The 27,114-nt window shown below is 38.2% G+C and overlaps 1 protein-coding gene across 1 annotated transcript in view; it reads left to right on the top strand.

The window, feature by feature from the left end:
• NKAIN2 (sodium/potassium transporting ATPase interacting 2) overlaps positions 1–27,114 on the top strand; it is a 569,846-nt gene that overhangs the window by 477,785 nt on the left and 64,947 nt on the right. The window contains exon 4 of the mRNA XM_067293778.1: positions 5,628–5,828. Within this exon, the coding sequence (XP_067149879.1) occupies positions 5,628–5,828 (201 nt within the window). The remainder of the gene's footprint in view (positions 1–5,627; positions 5,829–27,114) is intronic.

Raw genomic sequence — 27,114 nt, 5'->3', positions numbered from 1 at the left:
AGAAAAATATGAAGATCTTAATTAAGATAACATTGATTGCAGCTCTAACAATTTCATAAGATTATTGATAGGAATGGTATAACAGAGTTGTAAATTACAGTGTCAATCCCTGTATTGTAGTAGCTATGCTTTTTGAGGACTATTTTACAGTATTTTGTTCACATAACCACCTAGTTTCATTTTAGAAAAGAAAATCAGCACACCTGAGTGATCTCTTTCTCTCATGCTGATGTCTTTATAAGTAATTCATTGAGATCTTTGGATGTACACTACCCTAGAAATCACTTAAGATACATTTGGAGCATTTTCAACAGAATACTGAGAAGAGATAACAGTGAGATAACTTCTGCTTTTTTTCATGGATGAACTTCAGAAGCAAATCTGCTGGATGGACTCAGACTGATTCAGTCTCATCTCATTAACGACATATAGGTAAATCATATTCCATATCACATTTGGAATTATACTGATGCAAAATTGTTATGTAAGAGGAAATTCAAGGCCAGAATTTTGAGTTTCTGGAAAAAAAAAAATCAAATGAAAGGGAAAGGATTACCCATGTAGGAAAAAGTAAAACAGAGAGGCTAAAAATCAGTTAAGATGCAACAGGATAAAAAAGATTTAATAGTGGAAATCCACTATCCCTACACAATTGTACAATAATTATTTCCTTTATGTCAGCTGTGGATAAGAAAGCAAAAAAAAAAAAAAAAAAACCCACTCTACACAGCTGCCAAGCTGTGTGCTGTGTTTTGACCCTTCAGTAAGAGTAGTTGTTTCTTTAGACAGAAAAAGTCTGCTTGCATAATAAAATGGTACTGCCTGATGGGAGCTACTTTTAGTGGAAAAGTGAGATAACAGAAGGAAAAACTGCCTGTAGAGGCCTCTGTGCATCTGACGCATCGAGAACTATAGACGCTTTCAGACACTGATCTTTTATCACTGAAACCTTGTGTGATCATTCAGTCTCCAAGCAGCCCATTCTTGCTAGTTTGAGTTTGAAAAATGAAACAAGGGGTTGCATGGTTGTATTTGACCAAACTTGTACTGAAGCTTGGCAGATCTGCACAGATTTCAGCAATTCCTAATTAGAAAAATGGAAGAATCTCATTTCCCATTATATGGCAAGCCACAAGCACAGAGGTCAATACAATTTAATTTCTCCGAGTCTTCACAATCTCTTGTACTTTCAAAGAGAATAACCCTGAATCACTACTGCCTTTCTTTTTGCTTGGAATTCTCTTGGATTCTTTGGGATTAGGTGTTCCAAACTGCACCAGAGCACCTAACAAAACCCTTATAATAAGTAATTACTACACAGAGATATTATACATATTAATATATAGTAGTAGTAACATACACACACCACCTAACTATCTTCATTTTGAGTACTGCTGACCTGTTGCTGCTCCTTAAGGAGCACAGAAGGATATATTTATTCCTAGTAACTCTTACAAAGCTTTCTGCTGCCATGTTCTGTCATTAGCTGTCCTCAGCCAGATGTGCAGAAGTATTCCTCAGCAAGAAGTATTGTGCCCTTAACCCCAGTCAAGGCTGTTATGTACTGTATTAAACACAGACACAGAACCATCAGGATTCTGTGTTTTTTACAAACCAGGCTAGAATGAAATTACACACTTACTTTGAGGATGTCTGAGCTTCTAATGGCTGTGAGATCTCCAAGCTCTAGTTTTGTCCAGTCCAGCAGTACTACTCCTGACCACTACAAATACCATGACATCTCAAGAAAGCAGCAAAGATGTTCTACTGAATATTTTCCTCTGATTTTTCCCCTTGATGAATAGCAAAATCTACTTTAATGCACTGGTTTTCATTAACAGGCTTTACAAATATCACCAGGGTTTAGGAAAGCATCACAGTGATCTTCAATAAAGCTCATACAGATGTATTTCTGTGTACATGAAGGAAGCAGCTGTTTGTTGAACTTAGGATAATAAAATCTTCCTTGACATACAAACTGTGAACAACACCATATCGACATGCCCAAAGTGTATCAACAGTTCTTGTTAAGTTTCATAGTTCCAAGGCTTACTAGACCATTTCTCTGCATTTCTCTGAACAATGTCTGAGCCACAGATGTTGGGAAGAAAACATATGGCAAATACACAGGAGAGTACAAAAATCCCCTGCTTCCAGCACAGTCTTCCTCTATGTCCACTAAAAGTATATTCATACAGTGAGCAGAGTAAATAGCAAGAGAGCTTATTAAAGAATAATTCTAAATGTTTCCAGTATAATAGCTGTTAATGATAGATATATCATCTTCACTTTGGTTCACACAGTTCTACAAGGACATTCAGGTCCTTATCAGTTTTCTCATTAAAAAATAAAACTTTTCGTAAACTGGTTTTCCATTGCTATTAAACAACAGGAAATGTTCTTCTAATCTGGTTGCACGTAGAGGGAGATGGTTTGAAGGTTATGAGCAAGATCAAAGCCCATAATGATTAATACCTGAGAAGGTCTGACTTTGTGCTGCAGCTGACTTTGTACTAAATAAGCTCCTTCTGCATTTATTCTTATCCCACATGCTTTGGGGGTAAGAATTTACAGGGACTAATTTATGTGCTTGCTTGTGAAAATCAGTCTTTATTATCAGGCTTTTTCCAGTCATATTTGCACTGAGATATGGATGATGCCCGGTCTTACCAGAATCAGATTTCACCTCCACTTACTATTTTGCTTTCTGAACTTGGCCTCTGTTTCTTAATTAATTAGATACATAATAGTTACACTCTTTAAAAGTCTTCTCAACCCCTTCATTCAAAGTTTTGCAAGATTTAAAGTCCAGGCTTTCAGTAAAAGTTGTTTATTTGTTTTTTTCTAATGTCAAGAATTAAGGGAGAAAACACTCCTGTGACAAGTATCAGGCCTATTCTATGAACAGAGGAAACAACACATCATTTTTCTGATTCATTGGGGATAGAAATAGATACAGATCTGTAGGTTGTTCTTTAATTTTTACTGATAATCACTAAAAGTCTATTCTTGAACAAAACAAGATTATTAGTCCTAATCACAGCATTCAACTTAAGTGCCAAATTATGATTTGGAAGCCAGGGAATTTGCTAAATGTAATAGTGAACTATTTCAGAAAATCTTGCAGGAATAAATTCAGGGAGGAAGAAAGCTGGATTTTGCGAAGTTTTATTTATATATGTAATTATAAAGATTTTATTGTGTAATTATATTTTCTGTGTAACTTGGAACTTTACTTGTACTTTTAACCAAAAGCATTTTGGACTACTGCACCTTGTGTAAGCAAACATAACTGTTTTTAAAGCAGTGAAGTTCTCACTAGAGAGTCCAGTTTTGATCTTTATGTTTAGCTCCTCCTGATACATTTTAACTTCACCTGTCAGATGCCTAACAAATACTCAGTCCCTGTAGCTAGTTTGTTCCTTTCTTTTTCAAGGAATACATTTTTCATCCCTTGTCTGCACTTCGTAAAATATTTTTAGTACATCATGATTCTTCTGAATGTATTGCAAACGATAAAATAGAGCCAAACAATGAGTCCTATTCATTCATACTGCTGCTCTGATAAGAGACTAGAGGTTAAGAATTTTCCATGGTAACCAGAATAGCTTAAATATCTTCTGACAATAACATGATGGATTTTGATTTTAGTCATTCAGGAATAAATCCATTACTTCAAGCAATGTTACTCCAAAGATATTCACCCATTCTTCAACCTCTTACACTGGGTGAGAAGGACTTTGTGCTACAAAAGAGCCATAACAACCCTGACTCCAGAAAGAAGAAAAGCCTCAAGGCTTGGCTGCTGGGGAAAAATGTCCATTGACTGTACTCTAAGACAGACAGACTCTGGCAGACACCAGAGCAGCAGATTTGCTAGAGAGGGGTCCAGGGACAGGCAAGGTTTGATGGGGGTGAAGACATATAGCCACAGGCAAATATGTCTGGTTTTGGCAAATTCAGGCTATTTATCCAAATGTTCACAGTAGTCTTGATTACCTTCAAACTGTCTGAAGTTAGTTGCATCAATAAAATTTATGGGAAGTGTCATGCGTTTATTCATATAGCTAATCATTTGCTATATGACTCTTCTGACAACATAGGGCAATTATTCATTGCAGCAACATTTGTGGTCCTTCCTGCCATCTGACAGTTGGGTATATTTGTGCAGGGTAACTTTTTCTTCTTTTAATGTACCAAATTTCTGTGCTTTAAGACTGTAGGGCAACTTCTAAAAGACCTTTCAATAAACTACAGTGTCAAGTGTAATCACTGATTGATTGACATGTCAGTCATGACATTATCAAAACCTCACTGAATGGAGTTACATTTGCTTGAATTAGTGCAAAGAGGGAAAACAAGTGGAACTGAAAAATGATCATTTTTGGAGGGAGGAAAATATGGACACAACATATCCGGCTTCAGAATAGACATTCTGAATGGCCATTCTATTCATTTTGGCATGGTAAACATAACTAAATAGTTACATTTTGAAATCTTTATGAGAATCTTAATTATTAATATCATCAACAGGCTGAAAAAAATGTAGGCTAGGTGTGGGGAGAGTTTGGCTCTGCAAAGACATTACTTAAAAGCAATCTCTTTTACATGACTGAGCACATGTGCACACAGACTAGATACTCACACTTTACAATGAGGTTACATTTATAAATAGTTTATAAAGAGTTGGTAAGCAGTGTAGGCTATTACAGAATCCACAAGGTCCATAGTTTGCTTATAACCATGTATAACACCCTCAAATAATGTGCAACCAAGTATAATTTATGAAAGTCATATCCATAATATTGTTTATGATGTATATTAATCATTTATTAATCCTTTATGATCTATTTATAAGCACAATCTTAATGGAAAGCATGGCTGACTAGTACTCCCTTGCACTAGCTAGAACGTACCAGCTGCATGGGATTTAAAGGTTGCCTGCCTCTCTGCCCTTTATTTAACAAGCTGAACAGTCTTTAGACAAGGTAACACTCAGTAGCTGTTTCCTTACAAACAACTACGAAGTTAGAAGATTGAGATGGGCATTACTAAGAATTCAGAAGAGGAGCCTATAGTTTCAAGCAATAAGGCTAAACCCTTTTTCTGCACCTCCTCCAATATTTCAGTAGAGCTATCACCGTTTTACTTCTCAGACTCCATGAGCTAAACTCCTTGCAAAAGACCCACACATATTAAAGTCTGTGAAGTCCCAGCTCCCAGGGATTCTTGTATAGTTTGGTGGATCAGACCACCAAAATAGGAGCCACGCTTCTAGGAAACGAGCAGAGGAAGGTTGGGGTGGAAATATGCACATCCATCAGTCCTTATGATTTCCGCAGGAACGTGGGAAATGTAACAGAAATGACTGATATGGTCCAGGCTACTATAATGTCTGGGAGCAGATCCTGGCTTGCAGAATTATTTTCCTTCTGCTTCAAAACAATTCTGCCTGTCAAGGTACAGCTACTTGAGCTTGCTGCAGGCAAGCTCCACTAATCTTCATGTGACAGTGCAGTTTTATTGCTGCTCTTTGCTTCTTTATGCATGCTGAGAAATCTCTAGCTGAGGTAACTGGTAACAGAGTACCATCCCAGCAAGTTAATTCTTCACTTGTTCTTTTGCAGGAAACAGATCTCATTCTGACCTTTAATATCTCAATGCATCGTTCTTGGTGGATGGAGAATGGACCAGGCTGCACTGTGACCTCAGTAACCCCAGCCCCAGACTGGGCACCAGAGGATCATCGTTATATCACTGTCTCGGGGTGTTTTCTTGAATACCAGTACATAGAAGTGGCTCACAGTTCTCTTCAGATCTTCCTTGCAGTAAGTGTTTATAAACAGCCTCACTCCCAGCACTTTTTCTAGATTTCTTCTTGCAGCGCTTTATTACCAAAATAGTGGAATATTGTGACATTGATTTAGAAACCCTGGAACTAAATTTTAGAGTCCCTGCAGTGAAACTCTCTTGGCTTGTAGCTATTGCAAGCAACCTGTACTTGAAAAGCTCTGATATACACATTTAGCTCTGTAAGAATTGTCGTCTTTACCTACTCTCTCTTCCTGGCCTCTATTTTAACCATTGACCATCTCACAAAATACTTACAGCAAGTTACATTCAAATTACACTGGAAAATTTAATTTAGGACAAAATAATCAGTTACAGCTATTACTGTGAAAGTCAAAATGAATGTGAAAAAAAGTCAAAATGAAAGAGAAAATTTTTCACAGTAAAAATAGATTCATTGATCATTTCACAGGTCTCTCATCTGACTAGTCAAATTATGTTGTTTTCTTAAATCAGCAAAACTGAACACTTGTCTTTACCACATTATTCAATATGCCCTTCAGGAGAATGGGAAAGGTTCTTCTCAAGAGAAGAAAATGTACTTGTATGAAAGTCAAAAGCAGAAATCTTAATCTTTTTATGAGGGTAAGAATCCACTGTTACACTGAGGAAAATTTATGAGCAGTGAAAAACGGTTTGTAATGGTTGGGGAATTTGATAGGTTTTAAACAATATTTACCTGTACTAATCATTTTTCTTTCTGATGACTCTGACTCAGATGAAAAGATGACATAAACACTGACTTAATTACATTGAATGCCAAGTTGCATTTTTATGTAGGCCCTAGTGATGCATACACTTTTATGTCCAGGTGCAGATATATATATACCTGATTGCAAATAAAACCATTACTATATATAAATTTGGTTCAGCAGCTGGGTACATGACTCCCACTATATACATTTTTGTGCAGAAGATTCCAAAGTTTTTTTCAAAGAAGGACCATACTGGCAAAAGAGGAAATTTGGTTTGCGAGATGCAGAAGTTAATGTAAGGCAGCTGGATAGCCCATAACATAGAACATGGCCCTCAGCTACCCCAGAGGTGAGCAGGTTCATCTATCTATTCCCCAGTCTTGCTGTAAATGGCCAAGTACCAGGTGAGGTCAGGAAAATACATCTCTGTGTTAATACATCTCTGTGACAGCTCCACATGTAAATGGTTAGTAGCGGATTCACCTGAAAGCGCTGCTACCTCCCTTCATTGGAGCCAAACCACACCTCCTCTGGGCTCACCAGGTGACCAAGTTGTAGCAGAAAGAAATGACCTCAATCAAGTTGTTAGCGAGGCCAGCACTGGACAGTTCGCTAAGATAAAAACAGTCCCTGCTCCAGATAGTTCACAATTGCAATTTTGACAAGCTACAACTGATGGAAAAGAGACAAAGTGCAAAGAAATCAGATTGACTAAATAAGTATGATCAAAATAGCTTTACAACTTTGTTTACAACCAATTTTTATGACTCAGACTTAACTTGAAAGGAGATATCCAGGCTTATTTTTCTGTCTTATTTTTTGTGTGTAATGAATGATGAACAAGAAACTCAGGGAACACATAGTTCAGGACAGATTCTGTTCTTATTCTGGGAAAACACAAGCACCGTGCAACAAGGATTTTTGTGTATCTGTGCCTAAACAGAGCTGTGTTGTTGGATAAGGCCATTCTTTGCAAGCCAGAGGAATGGTTCAGAACAAAAAGCCATCAGTAATCTGGTAGCTGTAGCCAACTAAATATATTTTTGCTTTTCCATTCATGTTACTGTAGATGTGATTATCATAGGTAAAGAGCTACGCATTAAAAGTATAGGACAATTTTCCAAACCTGTTGTTTAATGCTTACATATGCATCATTTTCACTTTTCTGATTGGGGTTCTAAAAAAACTGCTAGCATAAAGTCGCAATCATAATAAATATGGTGAGAAACAGAGGAATTACCTGGTGCTGCTCAGTGACATATAGCACAAAGTTAGAAGAGCAGATATTGCTTGGTTTTCAGCAAACTAGCTTTCAACAAGCCCAAGCCTTGGATTAGATTTATCTCCAGCTAGTAGAAAGAAATTAATCTTTTCCTTCAATTTTCTTTTATAGGCACTTCAGTGGATCTTACACTTTAACTGTAAAACTATAAATTGCCACCTACAAATTGATTACTTGCTTTCTATTTGTATTTCTGTATGTTCATGACAATGATCAAACTAATGTTGATCCTGGCTTTTTCACAGACTGGTAGCATGTTTTTAAGGATGTTTCCTACTGCCTACAGATAAAAGTTACAAAGAAATTCAGCTTCACTTAGTCCCACTTATATCAGTTTTTGAAAATGTTATACTGAGCGTATTTTGTACAGCTTATTAGTAAGCTCACAAGGAATCCAGCTACAGAAGGTTAGATTCCATATAGATGTTATTCTTGCTATGAAATACTTGGTGGAAAGAATATGAAAGCTAAGATAAAACCTATAAAAGCTCCATTATGGTATACTTTCTAAAAAGAAAGGCTCCAGGTGGGTTGTTGCATATTTCAAGGACTGCAGAAAGATACTTTGCCGAGGAGGTACAGATGACTCAGTGTCTCCAAGAGACCTTATCTCCCCACCTTATCTAGGAATGTGTCCTAGAAGAAAACAGCACCGGAGAAGAAAACAGTACCAGTTCATGAACCATACAAATGTTGCTGCTAATTTTGTGGAAGTCAACACAGATTTTGGTTCCTAAGGATGCCATTTTGGAGAATAGTCATTTCTTCTCTTAAAAAGAGCAGCAGTTAAGACAACTGGAAAGTGAAATGATCCCAAAGGTCAGGGGAGTCCCCACTGTGCAGAGTGATCATGTTCAATATATAACATCTACCTTTAAGACTAAAGAGAGACAGACATGATGATGCACAGATATTTTGCCAGCTTCTGTTGAGGAACGGATTTTGCTCAGAATAAACAAACAACTTGGCTAAATTCCTAATGTATATCAGGTCACATTGAAGGAGTAACAGAAAATTCTGGTTGATATTCTCTATGCTTTGACAAGTTGAAGTTCATGGTTTAGAAAATCTTCAAAATGGGGGAAAATTATTTGAGAGCTACTGTGTGAAAGGAAATGCTCTGATAAAATGAGGATTATCCTGATTTGGGTATTTAACACTTATGTATGCAAAGCAGGGCTGGAATAACCACAGTGAAACGGGGGCTGCAACCGCTCCTTTGTCCATAACAGAGAGCACACAGCTCTTTGACTGGTGCTGATGAGAGACCACAGACCGTGTAGATCCTATCAGTAAATCAATCCAGGCATCAGAGATACATAAAATAACCATTTAGTGCACTTTTAATTTTGTCTTGTAGCCATTTCCATTTCAACACATTTCTTCTTGCTCAGCTGTTGACTGATTTCATTTCATGTTTATGGATCTCTATTTTGAAAAACTTCCAGTGATTTTTCAGTCAGTTACTGTGATAGTTTCATGGGAGTTTTCCATGCTTGGCATGCCTCTCAAATGGTATGGTACCAAAATCTTAGTGCCACACACTGTGCTTGTCATTTTTTGTGTGTTCCATACCCTTACCTCCTATTTGGTTCTTTTCAGATTGAGCTGAGCCTCATTGCTATCATTTTATCTCTACATTTCTTATCACCTTCTTCCATCAAGTTAAAAAGAGAGAGGAGAAGTTCAGAGTGAAGAAGGGAAAATGTGAGGGGGGGAATCTATTTCTTTCCTAAGTGCAGCTTTGCAGCCTGCAGTGCTGCAAAATAAACAAACATATTTTTAGGGCACCACCTGCAGCATGCAGCTGTATTAAACTGAGCAGAACTGCTAAGGTCGTGATTTGTTCTGTTTTGCATGAAACCCTGAGGTCTGGGAAAAGATGTGGGGAAGACATTTCTACCGAATGACTCCCTCCTTTCCTCCCCTCCTTTCCCCAATTCTCAGTGAATAGCACCACTGAATCTGCGAAGATGAAATCTTAGCTTTACATCTTGCCAGAAACAGTACTTTCTTTAATGCTATGGTGGTAGATGAGGAAAAATGCATAGCTTCGGCCACAGCTAATTCACTTGTTTTGTTGCACAAAGCTAATCCTCACTGCAGTCTGTACTCGCATACTGGGCAAATTCTCCAGTTTGCTCATTCTTTTCCCAGCAAGCCCCATTTTACAGAGCTATGACATCTGAGCACCTGGACCATCAATGTGTTGTGGGAGTACCACAATTCTGCCTGTCCCTGATGCCTACATACTCCCAAAATGAACTGTTTTGGGGATGAAGTGACTTAGATGCTCATATGCTCCATACATTAAGGGGTCCTTATATGCTTAATGGTTATTGATTCTTGCTACTTACATCAGAAAAGCTATTTCATTTTCAGAACTCCTGGGTTATCAAGGATGAATATTCTTAAATTACTGATCTCTGGAGATGATTGTTCCAGGTAAAGAATGAGGTCACTGATACCAATGAACATCTGATTTGCTATTGGTTTGTGAAATCTGAGTTGCATTCTGCATACTTTTCACAGAGTGGCTGCTGAATGAAAGTTCCCACCCACCCCAAAAGATAGGAGGAATAGCTGCCATTTCACCCTGGAGAAGACAGTGCTCAGGGTGCAGGGGGAGGGGGGGGGCGGTACAGTGTGGAGTATACACTCCTAACCTTGGCATATAAAAAAGAAGGGGTTGGCTTTGTATATAAATAGTGTATGGACCCCAGGGAGCCCACATGGCCAGAAAAGGGTCACAAGCTCACAGTTTCACAGGTGCCCACACCCAGTTAGTGTCTGACTCTAGCTATGGATCCTATACATAATTTTCTTCATATGCACATTTACTGAACTCTTATTGTAGAATGGCAAATGGAAAGTTTTTGCAGTTAAGGGCTTGAAATGTGGTAAAGATCACTGAGTTCTCCTTCCAGATCTACTGCTATGTCCTTGGGAAAATCATTTCACCTCTCTGTGCCTCTTCCTGAGTGGTACAGTGAGAAAAACAAGAATTCCACATTTTTCATGTTACATTTGTAAGAGACTACCATTTGCATAGACAGGGATCTCTTGGAAAAACACTAAATGTGTATGACACCTACTACAGTAAGGCCTTTATGTGGTACAAGCAAATTATAATAATGGTAATTGCATTTCATACAGAAATGGAGCTCAGATTCTGTACATCTTCCTTCTGCCTGTGTTTTACTCTTTGATTATGCATGACCTGCCCCCACTCCCACAAGGCTTTTCTTGCAAGAGTCGACAAATCAAAATCCATTTGTAGATTAAAACTCTGAAAATATGCAAATAAAAGATCAGCCATGGAGTTAATGTGACAGAATTACATATCTATTTGCCAACGTAGGAATTAAAGTATTTATTATGCTTGTCTTTTACTTCTCACTTACACACTCACAAGTCTATTGATTTTAGTGGAACTAAGTGCCTGAGTTATGGGAATAAGACTAATGTGAAGGCATCACCTTAGCCAATTTGGGTTTTAGTTATATAGCCCTCGAAAAGATGAACTGTGTAACATTATTCCAGTAAAACGAGTGGAGAAAAGGCATTTCTTATGTACATTATTGATGGTAACTTACATACCAAACAAATAAAACCTTATTAAACTATTACGTATAAGTATTGACCATTTTCATAGTGATCTTGTCCACTGACTTTTTATGTGCTGTACATTAGTCTTAATTCCTTTTCGTTCCTTCCTGTATTAGTACTTGAATATATGCATCATGCAGTCATTATATTATTACTTCATGCTTTAAATAATTGTAATAGGTAATTATCCATCCATACTAGTTACAGTAAATACATACTGCTTGGGATTCTGCATAGTCTGCATCATGCCTAATACCTTTCAAGCTGTGATGCTGTCAGGCTGATTTAAATCATCATGAAACATAACTGTTTTATTAACATGCGATAATAAAACTGGACAGTTAGAAAGCTAGTTTCAAAATCTCTGCTCTGTTGCAGACTTACAGTATGACCTTTGGCAGCGTGCTGAACTGTGCCAATTTCTGTCTGTAATATACAAACGATAGTTCTCACATATCTCAGAAAAGTATTGCAAGGATAATTCCATTAAATGCTGCAAGGTAATCAAATAGTACAGTAAAGTAGTCCATGTATATATTTAGACACTTAGGACAGTAGACTAGTTGTACTGTATTAATGCTCCCTGCTTCTCTCAGGGATTGGTAATAATTAGAATAAGGTATTCTAGAAATCCTTAATGTTAACATACACAGTAAATATTCTCATGCCCTTGTGGGGAGATGGGAATACAGAGAAAGAGGGGGAGTGCATCACTAGCCATCTAGTTAGCATTTCTTTTCAATTTTGTTTTGTGGCTCTTGCTGCTTGAGTGGAAGTATGGCTAAACTCCTAATTAGTCTCTGAAATGTCCCATATTAGAAACAAATCAGAAAAAAAAAAATTTACAGTGACTATTACTACCTATAGTCTTTACAGCACAGAATGGCACAGAAGTGTGAGTGCTGAGCAGGGCAGTGGGGGCAGGATGTAACTTCATAGAAATCTTCTTAACTGGACTATCTTCTTGTGCTTTGGACCTCCATGCTGTACGTATTTGACTCAAATATATATCACCCAAAAGCTGCCAACTGTGCTGTGCACAGTATGATCACAAAGCAAAGCAACAGTTCCTGTCCCAAAGAACTTATATTCTACATATGGAACCCGCCAGCCAACCAATAGAGACAGAAAAATGGGGAAAGACAGGAAAACAGAGAGGGGATACTGGCTTGCAGTTTCAGTACACTTCCTAATTAACTATTGTTGGCTTTTTTGTAGGCATGATAGAAAAGTCCTAAAATGGGTTGTGAACTAGAATAATGAGTTAACTATGCACTGTCCATGGGAAAATTCTCCTAAAAGGCAGCATAAGAGGAGAGTGTGAAAGTTTGAAATATATCAGGGGGTTGACAACAGGCTGGTGGCTCATCAGTGATGCACTCTCTCATACTGACAGTGAATGAGAGGGGAAAAATTAGAGGCGGATAAGCCACAAAGGACCTTGCAAAAGAAAGCAGTAGTTGAATTTCACTTGAAAAAAAAGCAAAGAGAAGAAATGGAGGGGTAAGCCAAGTTGTGAAAAACAATCTCTGTAGTAGCATTCCTGATGGGCTCAGCCTAGACTGGGTTGCTGGTCAGGAGCAAGGAGAGGACGCAGCACATGTACAGCAAGATGCTCCTGTGAAGCTGCAACTCATTGAGCAAGAGAGCAGGAGGGTGTCTGGGGGACAAGTGGACAGGAAATGTTAAAGGAATGAAGGGCTTGTAAAATTTCTGGGTTTGGAGCAGAAAAGGGGAATGAAAGTGCACCCAGAGACTGGAAAAAGGAAAGTACTTTCCTTTTTTTCTTTATCTCTTGTTTTTTTCTTTCTTTTTTCTCTTTTTTCTTTTGGAAGACATTGATGAGGCCTGAGCAGAGCAAGAGACTAGCAGTTTCTCCAGAGACACCAGCAAATGGCAGAGCAGGTCTAAGAGCAGCAAGCAGCGGGCATAAAGTGTGGGGGTGTATCAGCAGGACAGACTGTATGATAGGAGCAGGGACAAAAGAGTGAAGCTGGGGGAGAAGAGGGAGTCTGTCACAGGAATGGAGGAGAAATAGAAGCTGCCTAACAAATGAGTCCATTAGGAATGAGGCAAAGACCAACACAGTGTTTCTATGGTTTCCAAAATAGCACTGAATAGAATCAAACAGATCCTAAATTGGCACTAGATTCTCCAGCTCAAAATGTTGAGGAAGTAAACAAGCAGGTCCTTTTCTTAAAGCTACAAAGAGTCAGGGCCAGGCACAATCTAAGAACTTGCCCTGTATTAAAGGTTTTTACTGAGTTCAGATAGCTGATACTGATCTCTTAGGAAGTTTCACTGCTTGACTTAGGCTTTGGGTCCTGTTAATAATCCAGCATATCCCATTCTCATGCTCAAAATATGTATAATTGGATATGCTAAAAAAAAAAAAGCAGAAGAAGATAAACATCAGATCTGCTTGCTGCTAAAGCAAAAAGACAAAGCTCTTGAAAAACTTCTGATGTCCAACTCCAAGCAGTAAACCAACACTGGATTCTTATTTTTCAGTTTTCAGTTACTTTTTGCTGATCACATGTGGCATATAGCTGGTCTATTTGCAGTAATAAGTAAGCTTGATGCCATTTTCCTTTCTAGCCAACACAGAGCTCTTCAGTTCTGCACATAAGTAGGTCTTGCACATAAAAGCCCTCAGATTTACCCATGTTAATTTTGTTTTCGCACCTCCTTTTTGACAGCAGCCTCCATCTCTTCCACACATGCATACACCCATGCTCATACCTTGTGTATTGGCTGCCTCCTGCTGTGCTTGTATAGTGGTGAGAATATTTATATGTGAAAAAGGAGAAAAGAGCTCATGTAATCAACTTATGACTCTTTGAACCTAATGGGGGAAAATAACATTATTTAATTAAGGTGGAGGTCCTTTCTAGGGCAACACAGTGATTGAAAGAAAATTGATTCTAAATGACATAGATTGTTACTTTAGACAGACTAGTTTTTCACAACAGGACTGGGCAGAATGAGCACAATGGGAAGAGGGTATGAATTATTGTAAAGTGCTAATTTAATAACACTGTCGTGCCGTGTTAGTGGAGGAGCAACATCAGGTTCAGGCTTCTTTGACATTGCCTCAGAGCACAGTGCATTGCTGTTTTTCTGTTTGACAATAATGTTAGAGCATATGTCATTAGTGTTTTGAAGGATTACTGTAAGGAGAGATTTCTTTATGCCTACATGTTATCTGTTGTTGCTTCTATCAAATTCTACCTGCTCTTCTTCACCAATCCTTGCAGAAAACTGAATTGCACACATCAAAGCATAAACTGTTTTTTAATGAGCAGGGAGCTTTGTAAGTAGAATTGCACTCATTCATTTACCTAAAAGCTTCCCTTCTTAATGAACTGGGCTCATATAAAGCTAAGTTATATGGTAATTGTGTGAAAACAAGTTTGCTCCAACTCAGTAGAGAGAAGTCAGCTTTAAATAGAGTTACCCGATCAGTGCATACAGGATTTTCTCTAAGAGGTTTATTTCCCTGACTAAATGAGAAGCAAGAGCACCAGCATGAGCCGAGACTGGAAGAAGCAGTTCTACCTCTCACAGGTCCTCTTCCTGCACAAGCCAAGGTGTGATATCTTTGAGGAGCAAAATTGCGATAACCAAGAACTAAACATTAGACTCATTACTTTGAGGCCTGAGGGAAGTTTCCTAACAATTTGGTTTGACTATCTCATATGTATTCCTTCATATAGAGGACGCTGAATCTGCTGTCAGAGTGGCCAGCCTGCCTGACCCTACAGGGTAGATAGTTACATGGTACAGCAGTGAGATTATGGTTCCCCAGGTTCAGTGCCTCATGGCTGTCCTGGGGCTATGTGATGCTGGACATGCTGGGCTAGCAAGTGATGCTGGCTTGCTGGCTTGCTTCCACCCACAACTGAGATTTAAATTATTCCTCAGCTGCTGTACTAGCACAGTCCTGCCTCTGTTTGCATGAGACTGTCCTAGCATAAGAACTGCTCATGTACTACTTCCAGCTATATGCAGCTCAAAGCCATAGATTGGTGTCCTTTTACCTAGGATTTGGTAAGCACCTACAGGTTTTTCATATTTTGAAGAGATTCAGGATAAAGAACCTAGTCCATTCTATTTTCTTCCTTTGGATAATCTCTACAAGTGAATTTGCAGAGTAGAGAAACCAAATACTCTAATTACAACTGCTTTAGACACACATATATAATAATATTAAGAAGAGGAACAGCATCAAAAGTAAATAGCATAAGCTTCTGGTAATCTCAAGTATTCGATTGCAATGCAGGTGACCCTGCTTGAGCAGGGGGGTTGGACTAGATGATCTCCAGAGGTCCCTTCCAACCTCAGTGATTCTGTGATTCTGTGATTCTGTGTAATGTATAGTTAAACAGAAAGGAATCCCTCTTCATGCTGAAAACTCATAGTCAAGTGTTCATTTCACCAGCCTCTTCCTTGAGATGATTCGAGTGGTATAATAAACACATGAATGCTGCTGCTTAAAATATAGAAATATGCACAGTACAGGTATATCTCAGTATCACTGGGATCAGTATTCTTGCTGACATTAAGTACTGCCTTGCGCTGCAATGGGCAAATATGGCATCTGTTATTTTGCCATTTTGCTCCACACCCCATGAGAACCCCCAGAGCTGAAAGCAAGACACCTCAATTCATGAGTTAAAGTACCCTTTCCTGAATATAAGAGAGGGATTGATAAACCACACTGCCAACTTCCACACTTGGTTGTGGAGAATAAGGTATTTTTCTAAAAATGCAGAAAAGGCCAGTATTACAGCTGGTTTCTAGAGGAAACATTCAAATTTGTACTGAAATTTGTATAATACATTTTATGTTTCACTTTTGTATGCTGTCAGCATAGCTTCTGTGCAAAAGATGAACTCAGCTCATAAAAGTATAGCATTACCTATAAAAATGTAGAATTATATATTGTTTAGCTTTAGTCATGGTAATTGTACTCACAAACCCACAGTTGAGAAAATCTGGTCTGTTAAATTCACCAAAGAAAAAATTGTAAGCTGCACAACTCACAGCCCCTGCAACTGAATCTATATGGAAGGTACCAATAGATTAATGGTAAATTCCTAAAATTCTATAAAAAAGTTAATTGTTTTTCATGGAGCTAGCTACTCCTCAAAAAAAAAAAAAAAAAAAAAAGCCTAACTATGCCTAGGGAAAATGGAAATCTAAGAAGCATTTAAATTTCCCTTATTTTTATGAGTGTGTGAATAGAAATCATAATATTGTGTTATAAATTCTGTAATATTTTCCCCTATTTTATAGCATGGACAGTGCAACAAGACTTTTGCCTCACAGAACAAAGTATCTAAATTTTTATGGTAACTGTGTACCTTAGGACCCTTGGAATAAATATCTGAGGCAGGCCAAGGAGCTGGGTCAGAATACTGCTCATGTTATTTTTGCTATTTGAGGTTCCTCATGCAATCTAAGAAGCAGATCCAACTGGGAATTTTCTGAAGAAACAATATTCTCTTGGAAACTGAATCAGCTCTGAAATCTTTTGTCTTAATGTATCAATGTCCCTGAATGTCTTTTAAAGTGCAGGGAAGTGATAATCAAAATAGTACCTTGTTTCCTGCTAGTTTTCCTGGCTGGTCGCTTAGCTTCTGGACTCCACACTACACCTGTACTCGGCCAGGACTCAAGCCCAAGAACTGCCACACTCTTTAACTTTCACCACAGCCCCTGTCGTGCGTTGGGCCCAGATCCACTACCACTGTGCCAGACAATGTCTGGGCACGGTTGCACAGGTAGCACAAGCCAGGGACCATCCCTGACAGAAAGTTTGGATATGGTCACCTTGTTCTTGGGGATAAAAAGAGCTTAGCTATGTAAATACAAGTTGTGTCGTACCAGTTAGTCTTTAGGCCAGGAGACAGTCTCTGTATTATTTCACTTGCCAGTATATCTCTATACACTGCCACACATCCACAATGCCATGACAATTACACACTGAGAATCTGGCATCACTAAAGCCATAGCAATACCAGAGCTAACCTGATTTGTAGCTTTCGAGATGTGGCCACACAGCATGGAGTCCAGGAAAGGAACCTGAGCTGTAACCTAATAACCTGGGGGGAAAAAAATCCATTATTTATAGGATGAAAGACCATTTTCTAACATTTATGTAGCATGCAAAACAACCTAAGTAATACAGAGTATAATCCTCTGTTTATAGACGTGGCCTAAGGATTCTTAGCTCTCTGCCTTCTACAATGTGGCAAATCTAAGGAGAGAGGAGTCTGAGATCATTTTTTGGCATGAATGTGCTGGAGCTTCCACCTGAAGCCAAGATTTCAAATGACAGGTAACATTCATTAGTGACAAATGTCATTGTTCCATCCAAATGAAGAAAAAGACTCTCCCTTAAAAGTAGGGGTAACCTGTTCTTCACATGTATTCTGAGTAGACACCAGCAAATTCTCCCCATTTTTTCAGCAGATGATATCTTCAGCCCTGGCTGGACAGTCAAACAGCATATTTATGCTGTGCTGATATTTTGGGGGGCCTTTCAAGATGTGCTCCTTAGAAGCATCACTCAGCTAAACTTAAGAACTATTTAGATATCAGTTTTTCAGTACCCAGCTGCTTGAAACTGATCGGTATAAAGTGATTCATGTTTCCAAGACCAATTGAGCAGAATTTTTTTCCAGAAGGCAAGATTCTTTTAACTCTACCCTTGAGCTCTGCTAACTTAATTTCCATCCTGTTCTGAACACAGAAAAGGAAATAGTTATCTTCTAATGTATACAAATAATTAATAATGTAGAGGTGAGACTTTTCCTCTGCTTTATTTTAATTTTTTGATGTCCAGGCTTTCCTTGAATCTGGAACATATCACTCATGTGTGCAATGTCATAACCAGAGGAAAAAAGGCATTTGCAAATTCGTAGGGGCATTTGGCTGCCAATAATAGTTGTTGCTATGGATGGCAATTAAATATTGACATGACAGAACATATTTTTCTTTAAATGTAGAGAATGATCGAGTAGTAACATCTGGAATCTACCCCAGAGGTTCAAGTCAATAAAATATTAACAGCTGCCATTTCCAGGAAGGGCAGCATAACAATAGCACAACAGAGGAATCTCTGACATTCTTTGCACCTATTGTTCTTCCAGCTAATTAACCATTTCCCCTTCCACATACTCTTCTCCTAAAGATCAGGGGAAATAAAACTGAGCCTGAGATACAATTCCCTGACTCCAATTTAGGTTCAAGGAGCCCCATTTTCTAGGAAGGCTTGCTCAGTTCGGAAGTGGCACATGGCAGACAGTAGCGACAATGGGCTAGACCCTTTGGGCCTCTGCACATGGAGCTCCCACTGACGCTGGCAGAAGTGCAGACATAATACATACTGCTGATTTGTAATGGAAACCATACACAGAAATCAAGATCTGTCAGACAGTCTCATCTTAAGCACTCACCATTTTATCAAGAGATGTAGGCTTTTGTTAAAAAGTGCGTTCAGTGTATACAGTCATGATGAGCATAGAAAGCATGTGCTACAGAAGGACTATCAAGTCTTGTTTCAGACAGTCCTGTTTTTCCCATTCCTCACATTCAGTGAGTTAGTATTAATAGTCACTTATGCATAAGAAGAAATAATGAGGTTTAATGAATCTCCAAAGATCAGCTACTTCATAAAAGCAAATGCCACACTTTTATCGGTTAAAGGCCTCCAAGTCCAACATCAGCAGCAGGGGGAATTTTCATTTTAAAGCAAATTGCACCCAGTTTCAGTAAATTATCATAGAACGATTACTCCACTTTTATCCAGTCAACGTTATGCTTCCCAAGTGAAATCGGTTTATTGTCAGTATGTCTGCTTCAAAACATGTCTTCCCTAGAAAGCATTCCTTCATTCAGCTTCTGTTGCTGGAAGCAGGCAACAGCTTGAAGCTAGCAGCTGTTCTTGAACAAAGCAGGTAGAGATGCAGAAAGGCTGCCGAATCCATAACAATAAGCACATCATGACATAATTACAGTAAATCTCCAGAGTGGTCTGTACACACTGAATGCCATATGTTTTTGGTAGAGAAAGTGTACATTAGTGAAACCATAGTATAATATAAGCATTTTCCATAGTAGTCCTGTTAGCATGAAAATGATTTTTTATCCAGAAAATTAGCACTGACAGAACAGAGGATAATATTTGAATGGTCAGCTGGTTAGACTGGGTGATATAATTAATATCCTGAAGGGCATTAGCAGGTGATAGAAGGGTATGGGGGATTTTCCAGTTGTAACTGTGCATAATCTAATAGCTGGTGCATCCATTTAACCTGTCTTTGATATGATCTTCTTTCATCACTGCATGTAATAGCTGTTCTGTTTTCTAAATGTCTTCATTTGACTTTGAACAGGTTAATAGGATTTACTGCTTCTGCAGTCTGCCTATACAAAACAGATTGCCAATATGGACAATACACTGTGGTCTGCCAGGGAATAATAGACTGTTCTCTCCATCCTTGCTTTTAGGAAGTGATTTAGTTTCCTGAAGATTTAGATACAAACAGGAGAAGAGAGGGGGCTATTTTTCTGTGAGAATCTTCTGTGAGCTGGCACTGCTAAATAGTCACTTGGCATTTGCTGTATCAGCTGGTGGTGCCTGCCTCATTTTCAGATGACAGCCTCCTGATTCTCCTTTAGAGATGTCTGCAGAAATTTTGCTGTGGCTGGATACCAACTGTACGAAACAGATAACCCAGATACACTTCAAAGATTTCATTGGACTCTTGCAAACATTTTCTGTTACAAACTGCATGAATTGATTTGGTCTTCAACAGCATTAATCTCCTAAATCATTGTTTTGTGCTCTGTCTGAACCAGCATTTTAGGTTTCTTTGGCTTTGTGTTTTGTAAAGATGTTTCTAAAATCAGTGTGTGTCACAAGAAAAGGATTTTTCCCCTGGCTGTTAGCTCTTTCTTGCCATGGTTATTGCTTCCTGCTGCAGTGATCAGAATATAACGATGCAGCAAATTTTACAGGAATGTAAACTGCATGAACTAAACATATTTTCATTTTCTAAAGTATCAGATCCTTACCAAATGCCATCTGCACATTTACACCTTTATGATTTGTGAAGCTCTGACTGACTGAAAGATCCTAGTGTCATTAAAAATTATGATGGTAGTTGTACGTAAAACAGAGGTAAGCAATATGCACTACTTTTTCAGTTTCTTTCAGATCTTCTTGGAAATAATACTGCTGCCAGGAAGTTCATAGTGATTATGTGAGCCTAAGGGTTACCAGAAAGAGTCTTCATTTAATTCGACCATTTTTAAATATCAGGGAAGAACAAAGTCTCACAACAGTGTATTGCATTCTCTATTCTAAAGTGCTTCTTTTGAGTAACTGTTCAGCTTCCTTAAACTTGGTGATTCATTTTAATTAAAACAACCTAGAATGACATGAGCAAGCAAAAGGAATGAGGTGTTTTGTTTCTTCACTGTGCAATTGTCCGTAGTCTAAAAAAGTCAACAGATTTGTTTACAAAGTCATTTGAAGGTATTATCCTTTTGTGCGCTTACTGGGAGTCACCTTGGGTGGTGGGAAATGTGAATCTCAAGCTGGAGACTCACAAGAATTAAGGTACTTCCAAATTAACAAAATTAATCCCATCTATTTTTAGCTAAGGGACAGACACATTTGACTCAGTTGTCATCAGCAGACCCCTGAACTTGTATTTGAGCATGGCTGAATTTGGGAAGTTTGATCTAAGACAACCTCTGAACTTTTCTCTGAGCTTTGTCAAAGACATGATCTTCAACTCTAACACACTTAAGAGCAAAAGTCTCTGTTTATTCACAGCTCCTTAGAGAGCACCTACTCTGAGCAGGTAGCTTTGATCAAATCTCAGAGGGAATTTTGAAGAGGATATGAAATGTGATTAGACAATTAACCATCTCATAGAGTGACTCAATGTCATTTTTAATTTAGATTGTGCAGTTGCATAGGTCATTCTGAAGCTTTTTAATTCTTCCTCTAGCTTCAAATGTTTAAACAGTTTACTGAAATTAAAAAGTAGTATTTTGCTGAACACTGCTGGAAGCTTTTTGTGTCCCAAACAGGCACATTCTGGTGTCAATCAGAAAATTACAAGTGGGTTTTGGAGCTTCTAAAAAATGTGATAATATCTGTAAAGAGACAGTTGCCATCCAAGACCTTTCAGCATCTAATACATACTAGCTTAATGTTTTGCTTCTTCTGAACGCTGGGTCAAAACCTAAACTGTTGTAGGTTAACAGGGTTCTAACACCAGATTCGTGCACTTGCATTCAGGGTTTAATTTATCGTCAAGTCTGAAAAGCTAACTCTTTTTTTTAAAATACTTTAGGAAGGTGCCCAAGAACCTACCACTGTGTTCCATTAACTACAGTTGTCTTCAGAAAACTCTTTTTCAGCTAATTTTCAAATGGATTTTAAGATTCGGTATGATTATGTATGAGGCACTTTTGATTTTTTTTATACCAACCCTAGAATCTAGTATTCTCTACACAGAACAGTTATCAAATCAAGAACTTACATGGTGAAATTTATGCTGAAATTCATTATGAATTCATAATGAATGAAATTATTATGAAATTCATACTGAAAATTCATTATCAAATTCATAATAAGAGCGACTTAAGTTTCACATGAATAGCAAAGAACTAGTGAGAACCTACAGCTGTCAGCTGGAAATGGTAAATGTTTGAATAGTAAAACCATTCAACATTCCTCTGCATGGCTAGCCAACTAAAATTTTAAAACATCATCTGAGTTCAGTTAGAATTTTATTATTTAGAATGAAAAGGTGTTGCTAGTGTTGTTTGTTGTAGTTGTTATTGTTTGATTGTTGATGCTGCTGTAATTTGATTTTATCAGGTATAATTACAGGTTCTTGGTTTGACCACTTAGAATATCAAACATCATCCAGGGTGAAATTAGAAACTATCTGAATATCATATAATGCCAGATTGTCTTTGTAGAACTAGCATCACATACTATAATTTTTTGTTTGTTTACCATACTTATGGTATGTTTGTTTGTTTACCATAGTTTCAGCTATGGGATCCAATATCTGTTGAACACTACCAAGCTTTACACATTTTATCAGAATACAGTACATTTGTTAGTTTTTTTACTCTCATTTTACATAAATAGCAATTGTCAAAATTGCAGTATGTCAACATAAATTTGGGTGTCATTCAGCCAACCGCCACATGCAAAGTAACTGGCTATCCTTCATGCAATATGCACTAAAGCTACAGAGAGAAGCAAACTGTCATGGAAGAGTATACAGCAATTTGGAACATTCATGTGGTTGGATTTTTTCAGCTCCAGCTCCATAATAATACACCTGTGACCAAAGCAGGTGATTGGAAGTGGAGTGGATACATACAGACAGATGGATTAAGACAATCACAATTGTACTTTCACTTGATTATAATATTAACAGGTTCCAGGTGACTGCTATTTTTTATAACGTCACTCATCTCGACAAGTCCCAGCAGGCCTGGAAGCTGAGGAGAGATGCATCCTGCTTTTCACATGAACCTGTTTCCATTGTGAGCACTTAAGAGAGTTCTTCTGTCGAAAAGCAATTAGCTTCTGTAGTCTAGGGTGCCATTTAGAATATCCAGGCTCATGTGTTTCATCATAAAATTGACCTTTTTAATTTTTTATGTTTAAAATTACCCACTAAAAGAGTAAGCATTAAAAAAATACAGCCCTAGAGAAAATACCAAAGGCACATGTAGAATTTGTTAAAGGATGTCTGCCCCTGAAGTGCTGCAGATAGCAACTCCATCTGAATATAATAAATATGAAGTATGCAGTACTGTGTGCTTAATTTTTAAATAATTGGTGTCATTAGGTAACATAATGATACCGATTACATAAAAAGCATAGGAAAGGAATATGTATTACGTTTACAGACTCACTTTTTTCCTCTAGTAATTGCTTTCCCATACAAATGGGGTCTGCTTGTTGATATCTTTGAACAACTGTGTAATAATTATCCTCATGTTTAAGAGTTTGCTTTGTTTTTTAACAACATTGCCTATCTTGGGTGTATATTTTTTGTTAAAATTTTGCAGCATTTTGATGTAAGAGAGACTTTCAGAAGGCATTATTTAGCTTCAGTATAGAAAAAAAACCTTTCCTTCCTGGACAACTTGAGTAAAAATATTGGCAACAATAGTGACATCTTCCCCCCATCTCTGGGGATTATTATGTTTCCATGGAGACATTGGAGAGTTTCAACAGTACAAGATTGCTGAAGATTTAACAGTACTTTAAAATCTTCAAAAGATTTAAAGATGTTTAGCATTACACATAGGGATTGTGGACAGAAGCTGTCATAGTTTTAGATTAGTCCTTCAGTACTTTTGTTCTAAAATTTAGTGGTAGTTTCAGTGAATTCTGAAGGCTTGCTTCTCTGCTACATAGACGGAAGGAGGACATGACGACACCTTTAGCTCTGCTTGGAAGTGGTTTGAGGTCAACAATGACTCTTGGTGTTGGTATCTATCTCTGGTTATGATCTAGTATCCAGTATACTCACAAAATGACCCTTTGTTAGAGCAGGGCACATTTTTAGACACAGTGCAGAGAAGCGTAGATTTAAAAGGAAGCTAGAATTTGTAAGAAGAAGCAAGAATTTGTAACAACAAAACTGAAAACTGAAGAATGATTATTGGATCCATGACTGGGTTCCATTAAAACATAATATGATGTAATATGACAGCTGGTGCTGTCTGGATGCTAAGTTGTAGAAATGCAGCAAAGACACTTTTTTTATATAGACATTAGTACAACAGAATAACCCAGTGGCCCATCAACAGCAAAATCCTATCTCTGACACTGCCAAAAAACAATTTATCAGAAGAAGCCAGAAAGTAACCCAGCTCCCACAGTGAAATAACTGGGTAATGCTGTCCTGTGGTCTGAGTGGTGTTATATGAGAAATAGTTTATGCTTGAGGATTCGCAGTTCTTGCTTCAGTTCATTTGATTTAATTACAGACAGTACTCTTATTTGTGCAAGAAAATAACTGCTGCTTTAAACAAGTAACAAATAGCTTAATCTTACAGGCAAATTTTATTTTACCTAAAAAGAAAATTCCCCTTCATTCCATACCATTTGATGTCCTCAACATCCTCTCCATTTCATCTCTGAGCCTTTTCCATGCAGCAGACCAGGTTGCTTTTCTTTTCTCCTTTGCTCACTGTGGATGCTCTAGTTCCTTAAGTTGTATGACATCCCTCTCTTTTTACCATCTCCCAAGAATTCAGTTCTCCACTACTAAAACTGGATTACACTGCACCTTTATTTCTACAGCCTTTCTTTTGTCTACCTCACTCCTCCTCCCAAATGGTACTATTTTGTTTGCTCCCTCTTTATTGATGTTTGCTGAATCACCCTGAAGCCTCCTGCTCTGCTTTAAAGCTTTTCATACACTTGAATGTATGAAAATGACTCTGCCTATGATTACTTTAATTTTTTTCCAGACAGATGGGTTCTTCCCAGTCCTGTGCCTTACAGTTATTTTCCCAACTCCTACCCAATAAAGCACCTTTTCTCTATTCCAAAATCCTCCCTGAAACTCTCTATTGCCTTGTTCTCATGAAAAATACTCCCTCTCCTCATCTTTTGTCCCATGTTTTCTTTACTGTGTATGTTTGTCTTCCCTTATTTAGACACTTAGTCCTTTGGGGCACAGGATGTTACTTTATCTATGTTTATAAAACACAGTGTAAAATTATTGTCCTATGTAAAGCCATAGCGAGGGCACAGTTATTTGACTGATAAATCAATTTGAAGGGATGCTTCCAATGATTAATGATACTGCCATATCAAATAGGACACCTGCTAATTGTTTTCTAGGTACTGACAAATTTAACAGTTGTTAATTATACTAGCCATAGCCTGCCTCATGCTCAAAGTTTTACTATCATTGCAATGGCAAGGAGTATCTAAAAGTTTCTTTGCCATTCTTTCTTTCCCTCCACAATAACTGCCATAATAAGAAATTGTATGTTCTGGATTTTACTTGTTAATGAGTTATTTAAGCTTAAACTCCCACAAGGCACACTGTGAATAGAAGGAGCCCAGGCAAACATGGAGGACTGAGGCAGCCAGCAGAAGAAAGCACTGTACTCAGAAAACTAATTTTCCTCTAAGTATGGTAGATTGCAGCTCCCTGAAGCAGAGTTCTTGCTTTCAGAAAACTAACTTCTGGCAGATTGCAGGGGTTATTCCCCTTTGGTTTTCCAGCATCAGACACAAGATGGGAATGGAGGGCCCCCTCTCAGGAGCCTGGCAGCTTCACAAAAAAAACAGATGGGACCTGACAGGCTATTTCCAGGAGATGGAGTCTTTGAAGCAGGAAGCAGGGATGCCTGAATGGCTATGGGAGAAGCTCCTGCTTTTAAACTGGGTGAATCAAGGACTCCTGTGACAGGAGGCAGTATCCTTTCACAGGCTACCAACTGTCCTGCTTGTTATTTGACAGTCTGATCAGTCAAAGGTTGTCTTATGAGTTGTGAAATATTTGGCTAGAATAACGTTTAACCTGTACAACACAAGCTGTCTCTACTTAATTTTGACAAGAACTATTTGTTTATTTGTTTCACTTTGTTAATTTGTGCACCTCTCTTAATCTCCAGCCCCCATCACATAAAAGACCTGCCTCCCAGCTCATATCATGCCTCCTTGCCCCATGCCATCATTTATGTTTCACACACAGGGGACTGGAAGCATCCCACTTTTTCCTATTTCTTACAAATCCTTTAAAACTAAAAAAGAAATGATGTTCTGAAAATACCTGAAATTTAAGTAGTTAGAGGTCTGGTCATGACAACAAAATTCTAATCTCTCATCTTGAAAATGTAATTGAGTGTTTGCAGAAGCTGCACACTGTGTCTGCCAGAAAAGAGCCATCCCTAAGGAGTTAGCTGTGTGCTTCTCAGGCTTGCAAGCAGGTACTCCTTTTCACCAGCTGCAGAAAAGCATGCTGGCTCTCTAACAGTTGATGAGAATAACGTTCTACTGAAAAAAAGAAAGCTGGATAAAAAGCGGTGATATGTCGGCTCTGATCTAGTCTACCAAACAAAGGTGCTAAGTTGTAGCTGTTGGAGAAAGATAGATATGTAGATATCTCCAGAGTGCTGTTCAGCCCTTACATGCTTATTCCACTTACATACAGAGTTGTGCAAGAAATACAAATATAGGTTTGGGCTATTGTTTGTGCACAAGATGATGTATACAAGGTGCTGCTTTGTGCAAGAAAGGACCTGAAAATGGAGATCTTCTATACAAGAGGAGAGTGAAAATCCACATCAGAACTGGTGCTGATTTCAAACAATTCTCCTGGAGCAGGTGTTTCCCACCTGAATCCTCTAACTTTCAAGAGAAAAGGGAGATGACACAAAACCCCTCATCAGCACAGGAGTTAGGAATTGAAATATGGTCTGAACCAAAGTGGTGAAAGTTACAGCAGAGGAGTAACAGTCATGAGCCTGTGCAGTGACTCTGCAGCATTAGGTCACCTTCTGCCTTCCCAGCCTTGGGCTGCACCAAGGTCTAACATGCAATCAGTGAATCAAAGGTGATGCTATGGGTGCCTCTTGGAGCTGGTCTCTGGGTGCAGAACT

The sequence above is a fragment of the Apteryx mantelli genome, chromosome 3 (assembly GCF_036417845.1).
Source record: "Apteryx mantelli isolate bAptMan1 chromosome 3, bAptMan1.hap1, whole genome shotgun sequence".
In the NCBI taxonomy this organism is placed as follows: Eukaryota; Metazoa; Chordata; class Aves; order Apterygiformes; family Apterygidae; genus Apteryx; species Apteryx mantelli.
The sequence above is the reverse complement of the archived record's forward strand: the minus strand, read 5'-3'. Positions and strand labels throughout refer to the sequence as shown.